General features: G+C 42.6%; 1 protein-coding gene across 1 annotated transcript in view; it reads right to left on the reverse strand.

Annotated features, from left to right (window-relative positions):
- CCNL1 (cyclin L1) overlaps nt 1–14,484 on the reverse strand; it is a 40,050-nt gene extending 25,566 nt beyond the window's left edge. Inside the window, exons 1-3 of the mRNA XM_073626081.1 lie at nt 14,130–14,484; nt 13,917–13,991; nt 6,106–6,215 (exon numbers count right to left, since the gene is read on the reverse strand). Coding sequence (XP_073482182.1) covers nt 6,106–6,215; nt 13,917–13,991; nt 14,130–14,372 — 428 coding nt within the window. The 5' untranslated portion in view covers nt 14,373–14,484. The remainder of the gene's footprint in view (nt 1–6,105; nt 6,216–13,916; nt 13,992–14,129) is intronic.
- Nucleotides 14,485–15,220: the final 736 nt, after the last annotated feature.

The following is a 15,220-nucleotide window of genomic DNA, read 5'->3' on the forward strand; positions in this document are numbered from 1 at the left end:
CCACGGTTGATCAAAGCATTTTGAGATCTTGTTTGCCAAACCTGTTTTGTCTACTTCATAAAACACAGAACAAAGAACTGAAAGGTGTATGACGTGTCTTTGTAACCATTTTCAACTTTCAGATGTGACCATTTAAACCTCACCTACAATGTCTGAAAGTTAGGGAGATATGCCTGATCAAATTTAGGAGATATTTAAAATTGTAATTCAACCTTTGCAGTCAAATTTAAGAAACCCCAACAATGTTATATGTTAACATTCACACAGCATATCTAAAAATAAATACAAAACAAAAGAAAAAAAAAAAAAAAACAACACTTCTTACCTTTCTGGTTGTTTCTTTGAAGCAAAATTGACCTAGAACTCTACAGGCAGCTTATATAGTTCAGAAAAGCTTGCAATTTGAAATTAGGAGATGAATTTTAGGGACATACAATGTACCACCCAAGCTAGATTGGATTGTTCAGTAAGTAAAATAGGTAGGCAGCTATGTTTAAATATTTAAATTATGGTAAGGTAAGTGAATGGGAACATGTAACAAATATAAGGTAGGTGTTTTGCCAGTTTGGCTGCAAAAGTGAAATACATCAACACTATTTAAAGCATGCTGTAATGCAGTTGCTTTCAACCCTCAAATAGGTTACTTATGTTAGTTTCTGATTGCAAAAGATTCTCCTGCTGTGGTGTATAGCAAGACAGTGAGTAGAAGTGAATGCATAATGTATATTACAACTGCAAACCTACAGCAAGCAGTGGAAAGATTGAGAGAGGAAGGAAAAAAAAAAAAAAAATCTCCCAAGACAGTACAAAATATGTCTTTGAAGTGTAGCTCCTCAACCAAAGTATCAAGATTAGAAACACTAAAGCTTTCGGTAATGTCACTTTCTCATGGATAAGTAAAATCTTAAATACTGAACTCCTTTAACAATAAAATGTGTTGGTAAAAGCTTGGGGAGATGTTTTCCTTGTAAGATTTAACTCTTCATACAAATGTTTGTTTTGGCAGAGATGAAACATACATAACCATTAAATTAAACTTGGACAGCAAAGACAAAAGTTTAACATGACACAGGAGTCTGTTCAAATGGTTCACCAGTGGCCAACCTGTGAGTCCCCGATTCCAGTGACCTATTCTCAGAGCACTGGCTTCTCCATGGGGATTTTCGACACTTCACTCACTGTTGCCAAGACGAAAGCTTCATCTCTATGTACCACTCCACATCACCCAGGCATTGGTAAATGTAGCTGGTTGCTGTATAGTCGGTTGCAAGGGAAAAAAATATAAAGTCAATACACATGTCTAAGACATAAAAAGGTTACATGATTTTTCTTCTGCTTGCTTTACATGTCATAACCACTACTCATGGGGTGTGCCAGATAAAAAGATACTTAATAAAAGATGTCCTGACTTAACAATATTTAAAGTATATAAATTAGATCCAGCAGGCATATGCAATGGAAATAAAGACCATATTAAAACGCTGCTTGAATATCTTCAATGTCTTCTTTCTACATGACATGCGTGCTGATGCAATGTAAAAAGTATCTCTATTTGCACCAGTGTGTACAGTCATTTACTGTAAAGCAAAACAATTTTATAAAAACAAGGCATCTCATTGACTGAAGTTAAATTTGTTCACACAAATAAGACTACAAATAATAAAAAAAACAAAAAACATCACACTGTTGTGGGTGCAGGACAGCCATGTAGATGACATGCAGTCCTGAACCTGCAGAAACCCGCAGATGCATAGGGGTGCCTTAATGGCACCCCCACACATAAAAAAAACTGAGTTTTCGGGTGCATGAAACCGCATGGTGAAAAAACACCATGCGCTTTCTGAGCATCAGCATTTCAGGAAAAGTGCAGGGACCTTTTCCTTGCGTTTCTGGTAGGTACAGCAGCCTATTCAAAGCACATCATGCAGGGAGCTTAATAGTGTGAACCCAGCCTTTTTGAAGTCTTGTGGTAAAGCTAGGAATGATGGTGACTGATTGGTTTAGCCCATGCTAGGTGAAGAAAATTTAGCAGAAAAGGACATTTAATACTTGAGAATTAAGCCCAGTTCTTAGAAGGCACTACCTTCACAACTGTATGATGAACACACACATCGCGTAACTACGTTTTCAATCTGAGTCAATCCTTTTGGCTGAATGAGTTGCAGTTTGAGGCCCTGAAATATGACTAGCTAAACGGAAAAAAAAAAAAAAAAAAATCCAAAACCAGAGCTGACTTCACATAGTGCCAACTACAAGTCTCAATAATATGTAATGTCTGCACTACAATTAGATCCCTTTCACACCGAGACGGTTTTCAGATGCTTTTGGGCTAAAAATAGCACCTGTAAAGTGCCTGAAAAAGGTCTCCCCTGCAGTCTTAGGCCCCTTTCACACTGGGGCGGGGGCAGTGTCGGCAGTAAAGCGCCGCTATTGTTAGAGGCGCTTTACCGTTGGTATTCGGCCGAGAAAGGGTTAAAAACCACCGCAAAGCTCTTCTGCAGAGGCACTTTGCTGGCGGTATAGCCGCGTTGTCCCATTGATTTCAATGAGCAGGAAAGGTGAAGGAGCGGTGTATACACCGCTGCGAAGATGCTGCTAGCAGGACTTTTTTCCCGTTCCGCTAGCGCACCGCTCCAGTGTGAAAGCCCTCGGGGCTTTCACACTGTAGAGACAGAAGTGGCTGTTTTGGGGCGGTTTGCAGACGCTATTATTAGCGCAGTAGCACCTGCAAACCGCCCCAGTGTGAAAGGGACCTTAGTGTGAAAGCTGGAGGGCTTTCACACCAAGGCAATGCACTGGCAGGACAAAAAAAAACTCCTGCAAGTATCATCTTTGGAGCGCTGTATAGACCACTCCTAAACCGCTCCTGCCCATTGAACTGAATGGGCACCGCTGCTTTGTGGGTAATTTTTAACCCTTTTTTAGCTGCTAGCAGGGGTAAAAAACGCCGAAAACGACAGTAAATGCCGCTAAAAATAGAGCCGCTTTACCGCCGACGTCCCAGTGTGAAATGGGCCTAGATCATTCAAAATCATGTAACGTTTCATAGAATTGTTGATAATGTAGTATTCGTCTCTGAAAATGAATGTGCAACTGGCCCACAAAAAGCATTTCTATACATAGTTATACACCTTTGTTTAAAGAATTCATGCACAGAAAACTAAATTACAGCTATCTGTTACATGGCTTGATGATCAAGTGTGACTGTCTTTAAAGAAGAATTGTGATTACATGAGAAGGGGGCTTTATTCTGCTGAAACTATCTGTAGCCCTTGTGTGCGTTTTACGCCTTTAAAAGTGCAGATAAGTTTCATATCTCTGCTCTGCGAGGATGGTCTTTACCAAGAATGCAAACAGCAATACATTCATTTTTTTTTTTCTTTTTTTAAAAGCTCTAGTAGTATGCAATTGTTTAAAATTGAAGTACAACACAAATCTATGAAGCACATCGGAAGTTGGACAGTTTATGAAATGTCACAAAACTAGATTAAAGCCGAACTCCAGGCAAAAAAATAAAAAAAAGTTTTTCCTCACAGTGAAGCTGTGCCCGCACTGAAAGTGTTAAAAGTGCTTGTTTTGTCCAGGGGAGAGGAGAGAGACTTATACGCACATAATACTCTTCTCCACCAGCGAAGAACTGTTCCTAGCACCCTCAAGTCCAGAGCAAGTCTATAGAGCTTGCTCTGGGCTTGATGACCTCAGGAACAATCCACTGCTCAAAACTGCTAAAGTGTGTAGGTGCAGGAGCTGCAAGGAAGGTCAAAGGATCAGGTACAGTATCTCACAAAAGTGAGTACACACCTCACATTACTGTAAATATATATCTTTTCATGTGACAACACTGAAGAAATGACACTTGGCTACAATGTAAAGTAGAGTGTACAGCTTGTATAACAGTGTAAATTTGCTGTCCCCTCAAAATAACTCAACACACAGCCATTAATGTCTAAACCACTGGCAACAAAAGTGAGTACACCCCCAAGTGAAAATGTCCAAATTGGGCCCAAAGTGTCAATATTTTGTACGGCCCCATTATTTTCCAGCACTGCCTTAACCCTCTTGGACATGGAGTTCACCAGAGCTTCACAGGTTACCAATGGAGTCCTCTTCCACTCCTCCATGATGACATCACAGAGCTGGTGGATGTTAGAGACCTTGCGCTCCTCCACCTTCTGTTTGAGGATGCCCCACAGATGCTCAATAGGCTTTAGGTCTGGAGACATGCTTGGCCAGTCCATCACCAGCACCACAGCTGCTTTAGCAAGGCAGTGGTCATCTCGGAGGTGCGTTTGGAGTCATTATGTTGGAATACTGCCCTGCGGCCCAGTATCCGAAGGGGATCCTGCTCTGCTTCAGTATGTCACAGTACATGTTGGCATTCATGGTTCCCTCAATGAACTGTAGCTCTTCATAGCTGACAGCACTCATGCAGCCCCAGACCATGACACTTCCACCACCATGCTTTACTGTAGGCAAGACACACTTGTCTTTGTACTCCTCATCTGGGTATCGCCACACACGCTTGACACCATCTGAACCAAATAAGTTTATCTTGGTCTCATCAGACCACAGGACACAATTCCAGTAATCCATGTCCTTAGTCTGCTTGTCTTCAAACATTTTGCGGGGCTTTTTTTGTGCATCATCTTTAGAAGAGGATTTATTCTGGGATGACAGCCATGCAGACCAATTTGATCCAGTGTGCGGCATATGGTCTGAGCACTGACAGGCTGACCCCCCCACTGCTTCAACCTTTGCAGCAATGCTGGCTGCACGCAAACGTCTATTTCCCAAAGACAACCTCTGGATAGGACGCTGAGCACGTGCACTTAACTTCTTTGGTTGACCATATTGAGGCCTGTTCTGAGTGGAACCTGTCCTGTTAAACCATTGTATGGTATTTGCCACATTGCTGCAGCTCAGTTTCAGGGTCTTGGCAACCTTCTTATAGCCATCTTTATGTAGAGCAACAATTATGTTTTTCAGATCCTCGGAGAGTTCTTTGCCATGAGGTGCCATGTTGAACTTCCAGTGACCAGTATGAGAGAGAGAGCGATAAACACCAAATTTAAACACACCTACTCTCCATTCACACCTGAGACCTTGTAACACTAACAAGTCACAAGACACTGGCGAGGGAAAATGCCCAATTTGGACATTTTCACTTAGGGGTGTACTCACTTTTGTTGCCAGCGGTTTAGACATTAATGACTGTGTGTTGAGTTATTTTGAGGGGACAACAAATTTACACTGTTATACAAGCTGTACACTCACTACTTTACATTGTAGCAAAGTGTCATTTCTTCAGCGTTGTTGTCACATGGAAAGATATTAAAAATATTTACAAAAATGTGAGGAGTACTCCCTTTTGTGAGATAGTGTAAGTATCACTCCCATCATCCCTCCCATAGACAAAAACGAGCAGTTCTTGTAGTGCAGGCACAGCCCCACTTGAAGGGAAAAAGTTTTTGCTCAGAGATCAGCTTTAAAGGAAATAATTGAACATGCAATACTTTACAGAAACATAAAAACCCTCTTGAAAATATATCTGACATGCTCTTTATTTTAAGAAAAAAAAAATCCTACTTTTTTTTACTTATACATTCTACTGTAAAATCAAACCTGAGTCTTGGCTCTTGGCTTGTCTCTAACTTAGAAGTCTGTTAATTAGGTCTGGGGGATCCATACATAGCTAAGTGCTGAAAACAGATTCCAACACAAGATCTTAACGGAAAAATTAAGCATGATATTCAAATAAGATTAAGAGAATGTTCGGCACATGATGCACAAATATGGGGAGCAAGAAAAAGTCCACAACACAAATCTGTTGTGTAAGCAACGGTTGTGAAAATATATTTCCTTAAGAAATCAAAGCTGGTAATATTCATAAAAATGGCCTTTTTAGAACTGTTATCACACGGAAATAATTAAACTGTCTTTTCTGATATATGTATATATCCTCTTTAATTCTACAGAGGCTGGAAAAATACTTATTTCTGTTCAGTAGGCACAGCTATTGGATGGAGGAGCACAAGATTGTAAAGCGGTTTCTTTGAAAATTATTTGACAAACCAGTAATTGCATTTGCATAACAAAGAAACATACCGTTTTACTCTTAATTGGCGTAAGTGATGAAAAACGTTTATCACATCTCTAATCCTTCTGGGCGCTTCTTCAATTTTGGAAGCGAGATTGATACAAGCCATGGCAACAATCTGAAAAGAAGTCAATGTGATGAGAGTACCATATTTCAACATTTGGTTAGGGAAAAAAAGCAAGGAAGCGATGTGGAATGAAAAGCATGGTTAAACTTGCATATATATAAATTTCTTATTTTTTGCTGCAAAGGTATGAATACTCAAACTCAGAAGCTTCTGACATACAGTAACCTGTTTAACACTTAGGGCCATGCAACATATGATCCAGTTGCTGGCAACAAGTAGCTAGTGACAGGATATGATCACCAAAAAACTGCAGAGAAAATACATCCCTTCCATGCATCACTCCCTCTGGCCAGATGAGAGGTGTCACTCCCTAGCTAAAGGAACCAATTCAGTGTGCAAGGAAGTGAACGTACGCTCATCTAGCCAGTGACAGAAAGTCAGATGGAAACAGACAAACTGTATAACTGATCCTGTCCCTTATGACAGGAGCACTAGTGTGACATGGCATTTTGTTTTACCGTGTGGTGATGCCTAGCAAGGTCTGAGAGAAAAGCAGTAAATATCAATTCTCACCTATTTTGCTCAGCAATGGATGCACAGAAATTAAATATTCAACGTTCACACTGTTGATAGTTGGCACCCAGGAAAACACAAGTCAAACATGTAGAGAGCTTGTAAGAGCAAAAGCACATATCTACAACAGTGATTTTGTGCAATTCACAAAACACTGTTCTTTAGTACGATTTACACACAGAGAACTAAAATGCTCATCTGGAAGCACATTTCTGAAAAGCTGGGAAGACCATTAAAGCCATACAGCAAATATGACAGACTTTAAAAGCACTGGTGAGAACAGGTCCAAATATAGGGCCACATTGACCTCCCAATTAAAATAGCAAAATGCAAAAATACAAAATTTTAATACAATTCAGTCACTGGATTTAGGAATGGTTAAAGTGGGCACTTGGTGCACAATCCTTAAACATTCAGTCAATCTGTATCCTTGACTCCAAAGAAACTCTGAAAACTGTCCTTACTGAGGCACAAAGTCTATGGAACCTGAAGTAAAGGCAAGCGTTCATTTGTATTTAGGTTTTGCATCAGACATCAGTCTCTGAAGAATCTTTGATGTATGTGGAGCAAAGTGCTTGATTTTGAGCAGTATATACACAAACCTGTATTACCTGAACCTAAATTAAAATGCTTGTGCAGGTGGGAAGACCTCTAGCAAGTTTCTGTCCGCACACAAGAGCTACAAAAAAAACTGTAAAACTGAAAACCTTATCTGTTCTGAAAGAGTCAATGAAGATAAAGAGTATTTTTCACTCTAACATCACATACTTTTTCAATTATACTTTTGTAAGTCTGAAACACATTGAAAGTGTATCTATTAATCATGCGAACACCTTTTTTTTTTTTTTTTTTTTTTTTTTAAAGTTATATTTCAAAATGCATAGCGATTTAAACTGTGCATAGCAAAGGCTCTTCAGTTATCTGTTGTGGGAATTGAGGACCCCATTTTCTAATCCACCATTAAAATAAACACAATCTGCTTCCTGTCAAAGTAGCAAAGCATATTGGAGGCTTATAATGATTTTACTACAACTAAATAATTCATGTTCGGTTTAACTAAAAATGCATTCAATTTATTGCAGGTGCACATGATGTGATTTTGAATGTCTCTAATTATTTGACTTGAACGGTGAAGTGCAGGTTGACAACACTACAAGGGATATTCTCTAGACTTGCTGAATGCACCACATTGGTAAAAACAGGCCTTGATCTAAATTAATTTATACAGCTGAATGTTGTATTAAAACTGCATAAGAAAAAGTTCCCTCCCCATTTAAATAGCATATAGCTGCTGGGATTGTAATAAAATCAACTTTGCAGAACCAGACATCTTTATGAGATTCCAGTGACATTGTCCCAATGACCCATACTGCCGTCTCATCAGGACCAAGTTGAAGGGTTTGAAGGGTGCCCCACATGATTCCTTACACATCGCAAGGCATCTCCCAAGAGCACATTGTTGGCAATGTGTGGTCTGGTTACTGGGATTGTAAGAATGCTAGGGCTCCTACATATGAAAGAACCCTTCTAACGATCAATGGAAATGATCTGAGACAGGCAGATAAAATCTGTCTTTGCAGCATTAACCTCCTACTGTGGGGTACTGTCCTCCTAAGTGGGGTAACATCTCTTCTGTACAGTCAGTGCCTTGCATTTTACAACAACACTTGTTCATGTTCAAATGAGTGCTTAGAACCAATGCAGCAGTTAGTGAAAGAAACGGTTTACTTGGACTAGCTTGGTCCAAACTATTTACCCACTTAAGGACCAGCCTCGTTTTGGATTTTAGGCGTTTACATGTTTAAAACAGTTTTTTTTGCTAGAAAATTACTTAGAACCCCTAAACATTATATATGGGTTTTTCTTCTAAGCCCCCAAGAGAATAAAATGGCAGTCGTTGCAATACTTTTTTTTGCACCGTATTTGCACAGCGGTCTTATAAGCGCACTTTTTTTTTTTGGAAAAAAATTTACTTTTTTGAATAAAAAAAAAAATAAGACAACAGTAAAGTTAACCCAATTTTTTTTTTTTTATATTGTGAAATATAATGTTACGCCAAGTAAATTGACACCCAACATGTCACGCTTGAAAATTGCGCCAGCTCGTGGAATGGCGTCAAACTTTTACCCTCAAAAATCTCCATAGGCGACGTCTAAAAAAATTCTACAGGTTGCATGTTTTGCGCTACAGAGGAGGTCTAGAGCTAGAATTATTACTCTCGCTCTACCGGTAGCGGCGATACCTCACATGTGTGGTTTGACCACCGTTTTCATATGCGGGCGCTACTCGTGTATGCGTTCGCTTCTGCGTGCGAGCTTGTCGGGACGGGGTTTTTTTTTTTATTTTTATTATTTATTTTACACTGTTTAAAAAAAAAAAAAAAAATTGTGTCACTTTTATTCCTATTACAAGGAATGTAAACATCCCTTGTAATAGAAAAAAAAGCATGACAGGACCTCTTAAATATGAGATCTGGGGTTAAAAAGACCTCAGATGTCATATTTACACTAAAATGCAATAAAAAAAAAAAAAAAAAAAAGTCATTTTAAAAAAATTACATTGAAAAAAATATGCCTTTAAGAGGCGTGGGCGGAAGTGACGTTTTGACGTAGCTTCCGCCCAGCAGTGTCATGGAGACGAGTGGGCACCATCTTAGCCTCACTCGTCTCCAGGCACAGCTATAGGACAGACGCGATCGCCTCCGCCGCTACCGACGGCTCCGGAAAGTGGTGGAGGGCACTGGATCGCGGCAGGAGGGGGGGGGGGCCCCTCTCCTGCCACTGATTAAAGTGATCTCGCGGCGAATCCACCGCAGGGACCCCTTTTATCAGAAAGCCGACCGTCGCACGAAAACAGGGATGCCAGGGTTATGGCAGCTAGCTGCTGCCAGAACGATATCCGCTGGCAAAGTTTGGACGTACATCAGCGTGCGGCGGTCGGCAAGTGGTTAAAGTGACAGGAAACCCACTTTAAAGGCTAAGGACAGATATTATATACACACACATATATCTATATATCTGGTGTAAAAAACAAAAAAAGTGCACTCTTTCTTTGGGTGCCTGCAGAGCATTGCATCTATGATCAGTAGATCACAGTTGCAATGTTAGACCCCTGCAGAATCTCTGTATAGCTGTCTGCCCATATCTCACATACTGGCAGACAGTTGCTGGAGAGCAGGAAGATCAATGAACCAAGAGCGTTTACCAGTGCCCTTGCAGTTCATTGAGAACTTCAAGCCATCTGCCACAGTGGAAGATGGTACTTTTATTCATTCACAGAACCCTGACAGCAGGTGCAGAGAGAAGATCCCCCACCCACTGTCACAGCAAGAGATCAGAGGGATGCAGGCAGGTGCTCTATGGTAACATGTTACATCCTAACTACGGTTGTAACATGTTACCAAAGGGGAACTTAACTTTTAACGTGAACATGCACATTTGCCCAGAGTTCATCTTTAAAACAACTTATTGTGGTTTTAAGAATAAGGTGGAACGTCAAGAAAGAAAAAAGAAAGATAGCTTCACTGATGCTGGAAATTAGTCAGTGCTCTTCTGGTGCCGAAAATTGAGTTACAGCTCTTGAAAAACTTGTGCGCAATGGCAGCCAAAGCAGGTGGTAAAATGTATGCGGTTGCCACGCAGTGGGCTGGCATTTTCAGGGTTAAAGGACAAGGAGGCGACATATTGCCTCTTTGCCGTGTGTCAAACACCCTCTGAAAAGTCACATTCCAGGAAAAATAGAACTGACTATTGAGATATACAAGGTCTGGTCGGAAAGTTTCCAGCCAAGTAATATGAAGAATGGACATTTATTGGAGAAGATACAGTTAGTAAGGTTGAATAAAGACACCAGTCCATCCAGTTCAACCTGAGTGAGTGTGCGTGTCTACAATTATCCCTGTACATTGCATCTCACTAAGATGCTTATCTATTTTATTATTATTTTATTTAAGGTACCCATGTAGCGTCGTCAATTTACACATACATCGCACACTCACATCGGTCCTACCCTCAAGGAGCCCACAATCCAAAGTCCCCAACTCGCATTCATATACTAGAGCCATTTTTGGACAGAAGCCAATTAACCTACCAGCATGTCTTTGGAGTGTGGGAGGAAACCGGAGTACCCGGAGGAAACCCACACAGGCACAGGGAGAACATGCAAACTCCAGGCAGGTAGTGTCGTGGCTGGGATACGAACCAGCGACCCTTTTTACTGCTAGGTGAGAGTGCTACCCACTACACCACTGTGCCGCCAGATACAAGAAACATTGTACATAGGAAAAGGACGCCTCAATTCCCTGAACTGGTTGCAGACCAGCCGCAACAGTTTTACTGTGGCAGAATGGCACGACTAGGCAAAACGACGTTACCTTACATCGCTTCACCTTTTGGCCACTAGGGGCGCATGCAGCATGTGCCTGGAAGTGATGCAAGTACCCGGCGGGTGCGATGACCGCCAGGCACCTGCAATCGCTTGTGACAGAGCGAGAACCGGGATCTGTGTGTGTAAACAAATACCACCAAAAGAAAGCTCTATTTGTGGGAAAAAAAGGACGTCAATTTTGTTTGGGTACAGTGTCGCACAACCGTGCAAGTGTCAGTGCTGTATCGCAAAAAACGGCCTGGCCATTGAGCAGCCAAATCTTCCGGGGCTGAAGTGGTTAAAGTAGGCACCTTGGGACATCAAACGGTTCAAAATACTGCAAAATCATTTGATGGAATTGCTATTAGCTGCCTCGTCATTTTTTCCTGAATCTCATTGACAGTCTAAAATATCTCTTCCCTTTTAAAGCTATTTTAGCTTTGGTAAAAGCGAGTCACCTGGATGGTTTGAGGTTTCACCAAAAACCTCTGCACTAAACGTCATGCATGGGTGGGTGAATTGTGATTAAGCTGCCAATCGCCAGTTGCCCATAGCTGTTGCCGTATTTGCTGTATTGCATCTCTCAATTAGTGAACATTAGACTTTGTTTCCAGTTCATGGCTGTAGACTCACGATTGATCTCCGGTTATGACCTTCTTGATCAAATCTGGTTCATTGGTAGTGGTTTTAAACAAGTCATTAGCCAATGCAGCACAGTGTTCCTTCTGCTCTGGCAGAAATCTCGCACTGATTTTTGGAATGCCCAGATCAGCTTGCAGTTCTCGCACTGTCAGTCACCGCTTTGTTGAATCTGCATTGTAGCATGTAGCTCCCGAACAGCCCTGGCAGCCAATGGCTGAGTGCTGACCAGAGTGTCCTGGCGGGGCGGGGGAGTGGATGGGGAGAGAGCTGTCCACCTGTCATTACAAAATAGCTAAGCAAGGAAGATCGCTGTACTAACATCAGATTGTTAGTACAGTGACTCCGAACTGGTAGCGTGCACTAGGCTTAAAGTGGTTGTAGACCTAAAAAGTTAAAATGATCTGATCCTTTAAAGCATGATAAACAGCATAATGCTTGTGTTGTGTTATTTATCAGTCTCTAGATTCTAAAAACCTGGTTGATCCTGCCTGTTCCTGTGCCCCCCTTAGTTTGCTGACCATGGTAATCATGGCTGCTGATCCATGCCTCTGTCAGCCCCCTGCTCTCCTCTCTCCCTGCCTGTCAGCTTGGGAGTCTAACATTAATACTGACAAATCCTGCAATTCCATCTCTTACAGGATAAGTGTGCAGTAAATTTTTCTTAAATTATTGCACAAAATACCTTATTTACAGCGCCCCTGGGTGCTCACATGACCTCCCAGAGCTCTCCTACTGGCTGTCGTCAGCAGGGAATGTCGTTCAGAGACTTATTGTCCCCTCACACAGCTCATGAATCTTATGTGCTCACAATCTTGAGCACATATCTTATGGGCTCACACACACAGCTCATGTTACAAAACAGAATCTTGATTCTTGTGTGCTCTCTGAGACTGAGTCATTCACAGATTGTGTGTGAGATACAGGCTGCAGAAAGACTCTGACAGCTCACGATACACAAGAGTGCATCTCTGTGATTTATTCAGAGATTTTGGAGTCTTGCTGGCTCACACATCTAATCATGTTATAGCTCATGTTACAAATCAGAAGCTGGGGCTGAGCTCATCCTGATGATGTTTCCATTGGCTCTCAGGTTCTGCTGCTGCCGCCATTTGTGGCATTGCGGCTTCACAGCCGGTTCCCTACTGTGCTCTCTTAATGGCCCGGAGAACTTAATTTCCGAATGATCTTGCCCCGGTGAAATCTCTCAAAAGTGAGGAAAGGTACCTGTCAAAAACTCTAGAATAGGAAAAGGGGGGGGGGGGATGGGTGGACCAAACGGACCCTATTGCACGGGTCAGGGTCTAGTAGGAGAGTACTGACTCACCCAGTATTGGGCGGAGTTCACCAATGTGACCTGGGCATAAAACAAGTACCCCCCCCCCCCTAAAAAGGTGGCACCAGAGAGGGAGAAAGGGAGCAAATAAGCGGAGCGTACACATTTGGGTGGAACTCCACTTTAATTGCATCAGATTCACTTTCATGATTCGATTCATGCAAACTCTGTAGTGAGTTGATTCATTGATTCGAATCAGTGACTCAGTAGCCAAGCCTAGTGCTTACAGTGATCAGCTTTCATTTATATCAAACTTTTATCCCAAGAAGAAACAAAAAACTGTTACTGAAAACTGATTTTTTAAAATTTCTTTATGTGTTTCTCCCGCACGACAAATGGAGACTTTGCCAAAACGGCTTGTGAACAATGGCAAAACGTGCCAGAAAAACACATCAACCCGCATAGGCGTGACCCAAGCCTCATAAGGGAGGCGTGTTCCTGGTCTGATCACCAGAGAGGTAAAAAAAAGGAAAAAGAATGCAGCCACTGCATCGAATGATTTGCGATCAACGCTTTAATACCTCATGTGCCCAGCAATCTAGAATGTGCACGCACCTTTGTCGCTGCGTCCCTTCCGTAGTGGTCTTCTGCGTCCAGCGCCTTCCTGTGATGATGTAACTGCTGTGCTGGAGTTACATCGGCTCAGTAGAACCCTCTACCACCCAACATATAGATATAAATATATATTTTTATGTTTGGAGGGGCTTAGCTGTGCTTTGACAGTCCCTGAATGAAGTGAATGTAAACACATACATGGGATTAGATCTGAACAATCTGTTGTGAGAGAAGGACACACCATAGACCCCCTGACATCCCCCCCATCACCAGGCATGGCTCACCTCAAAGCTGTGCTTCACGAAAGATTTGGAGTAGAAGAAGCGCTGGAATAACACCTGACCAGTCGCCATGGCCACCTGAGGAAGAGACAAGAAAATGGGAGGAAGATGAGAGCCCGCCGCCATCTTAGGAGCCCCCGGCCCAGTCCGCGCTCCGCCCGGTAGAGTAGGCCCGGCACAGAGAACACCCGCCACACCCCAACACCCTCCTCTCACCTGCGGCATACGGAGCAGGATCCCTGCCGCCTGGATGAGCTCACAGCCCAGCACACGCAGGTCCGTCTCCGAGCTCAGGTCTAGGCCGTCCAGCATAGACGGAGTCGGCGATAGGCGCTCCTCCGGAACGATGGAGTTGTCAATGGTGAGGTAGACTTGTGAGTAGAGCCGGTCCCCGATCAGGATGCCCTCGTTTGGCCGCTGCGGAGCCGCAGGAGCGGAGAGGTAGGGTAAGGCCGCCATCGCGCTCTACCACAAACGTAACTGCAACGAACAACTGGCCGCCTCTCACTGGTCTTCTCCCAGGATCCTCCTGCCTGCGTCATTGTGCCCGCTGCTGCCCCCTGCTGGGGCTCGGAAACAGAGCGGCCGCCTTTCTCGGCCTATTTACTGTACTGTACACCGCCTACAGGAGCTTCTTGGAATCGCTGATCCCGCCACACCAGTGCTGGACACGTGCGTCCCCTCATAGTCCTCACAGGGCCGACTTATCTAAACTAGGCTAGCTGTGCATGGAAACTTCAGTTTGTTTGGATAAACTCTGCAAATGATTGCTTGTCATACACAACACCTCCCAGTTTTGTTAAATATCCCTCAAAATAAATTCCTTGAACCAAAGGCCTAACTAGAACCTTCAGTGCCCGATGCAAAAAACCATGAAGGGGCCCCCTGACTGACTTTATCCTGGGGCCCTTTCCGCTGGTCCCGGTGCCCTTTATTATGGTACAGCAGCAGAAGGACTCTTTCTGTATAGTTGCCAACCTTTCCAAAAAAAGTTTTAGGGACACCTTTTTTTTTTGTTATGTTCTCTGTCATTTTAGCCAGAGAACGTTTGAACATAGGTTGTCATCTCATCCCTTTAAAACCCGAACACACATGAATTGCACAGGTTCTGAGGCTAATTTAATGCAGATAGGTTTAATTACCACCTTAATCAGCCACAGAACCTGTGTAATTAATATGTGTTCAGTTTTTGAATAGCTGGCCATACGCATATACTGAGCGCAGCCTCTCGGCAGGTGGGCCTTAATGCAGAGAGGCCACTTATATGTTTACCGAAATGTAAAAAATGCTGTGCCGAGAGTGCGCAC

The sequence above is a fragment of the Aquarana catesbeiana genome, linkage group LG04, assembly GCF_042186555.1.
Source record: "Aquarana catesbeiana isolate 2022-GZ linkage group LG04, ASM4218655v1, whole genome shotgun sequence".
NCBI classification, from domain to species: Eukaryota; Metazoa; Chordata; class Amphibia; order Anura; family Ranidae; genus Aquarana; species Aquarana catesbeiana.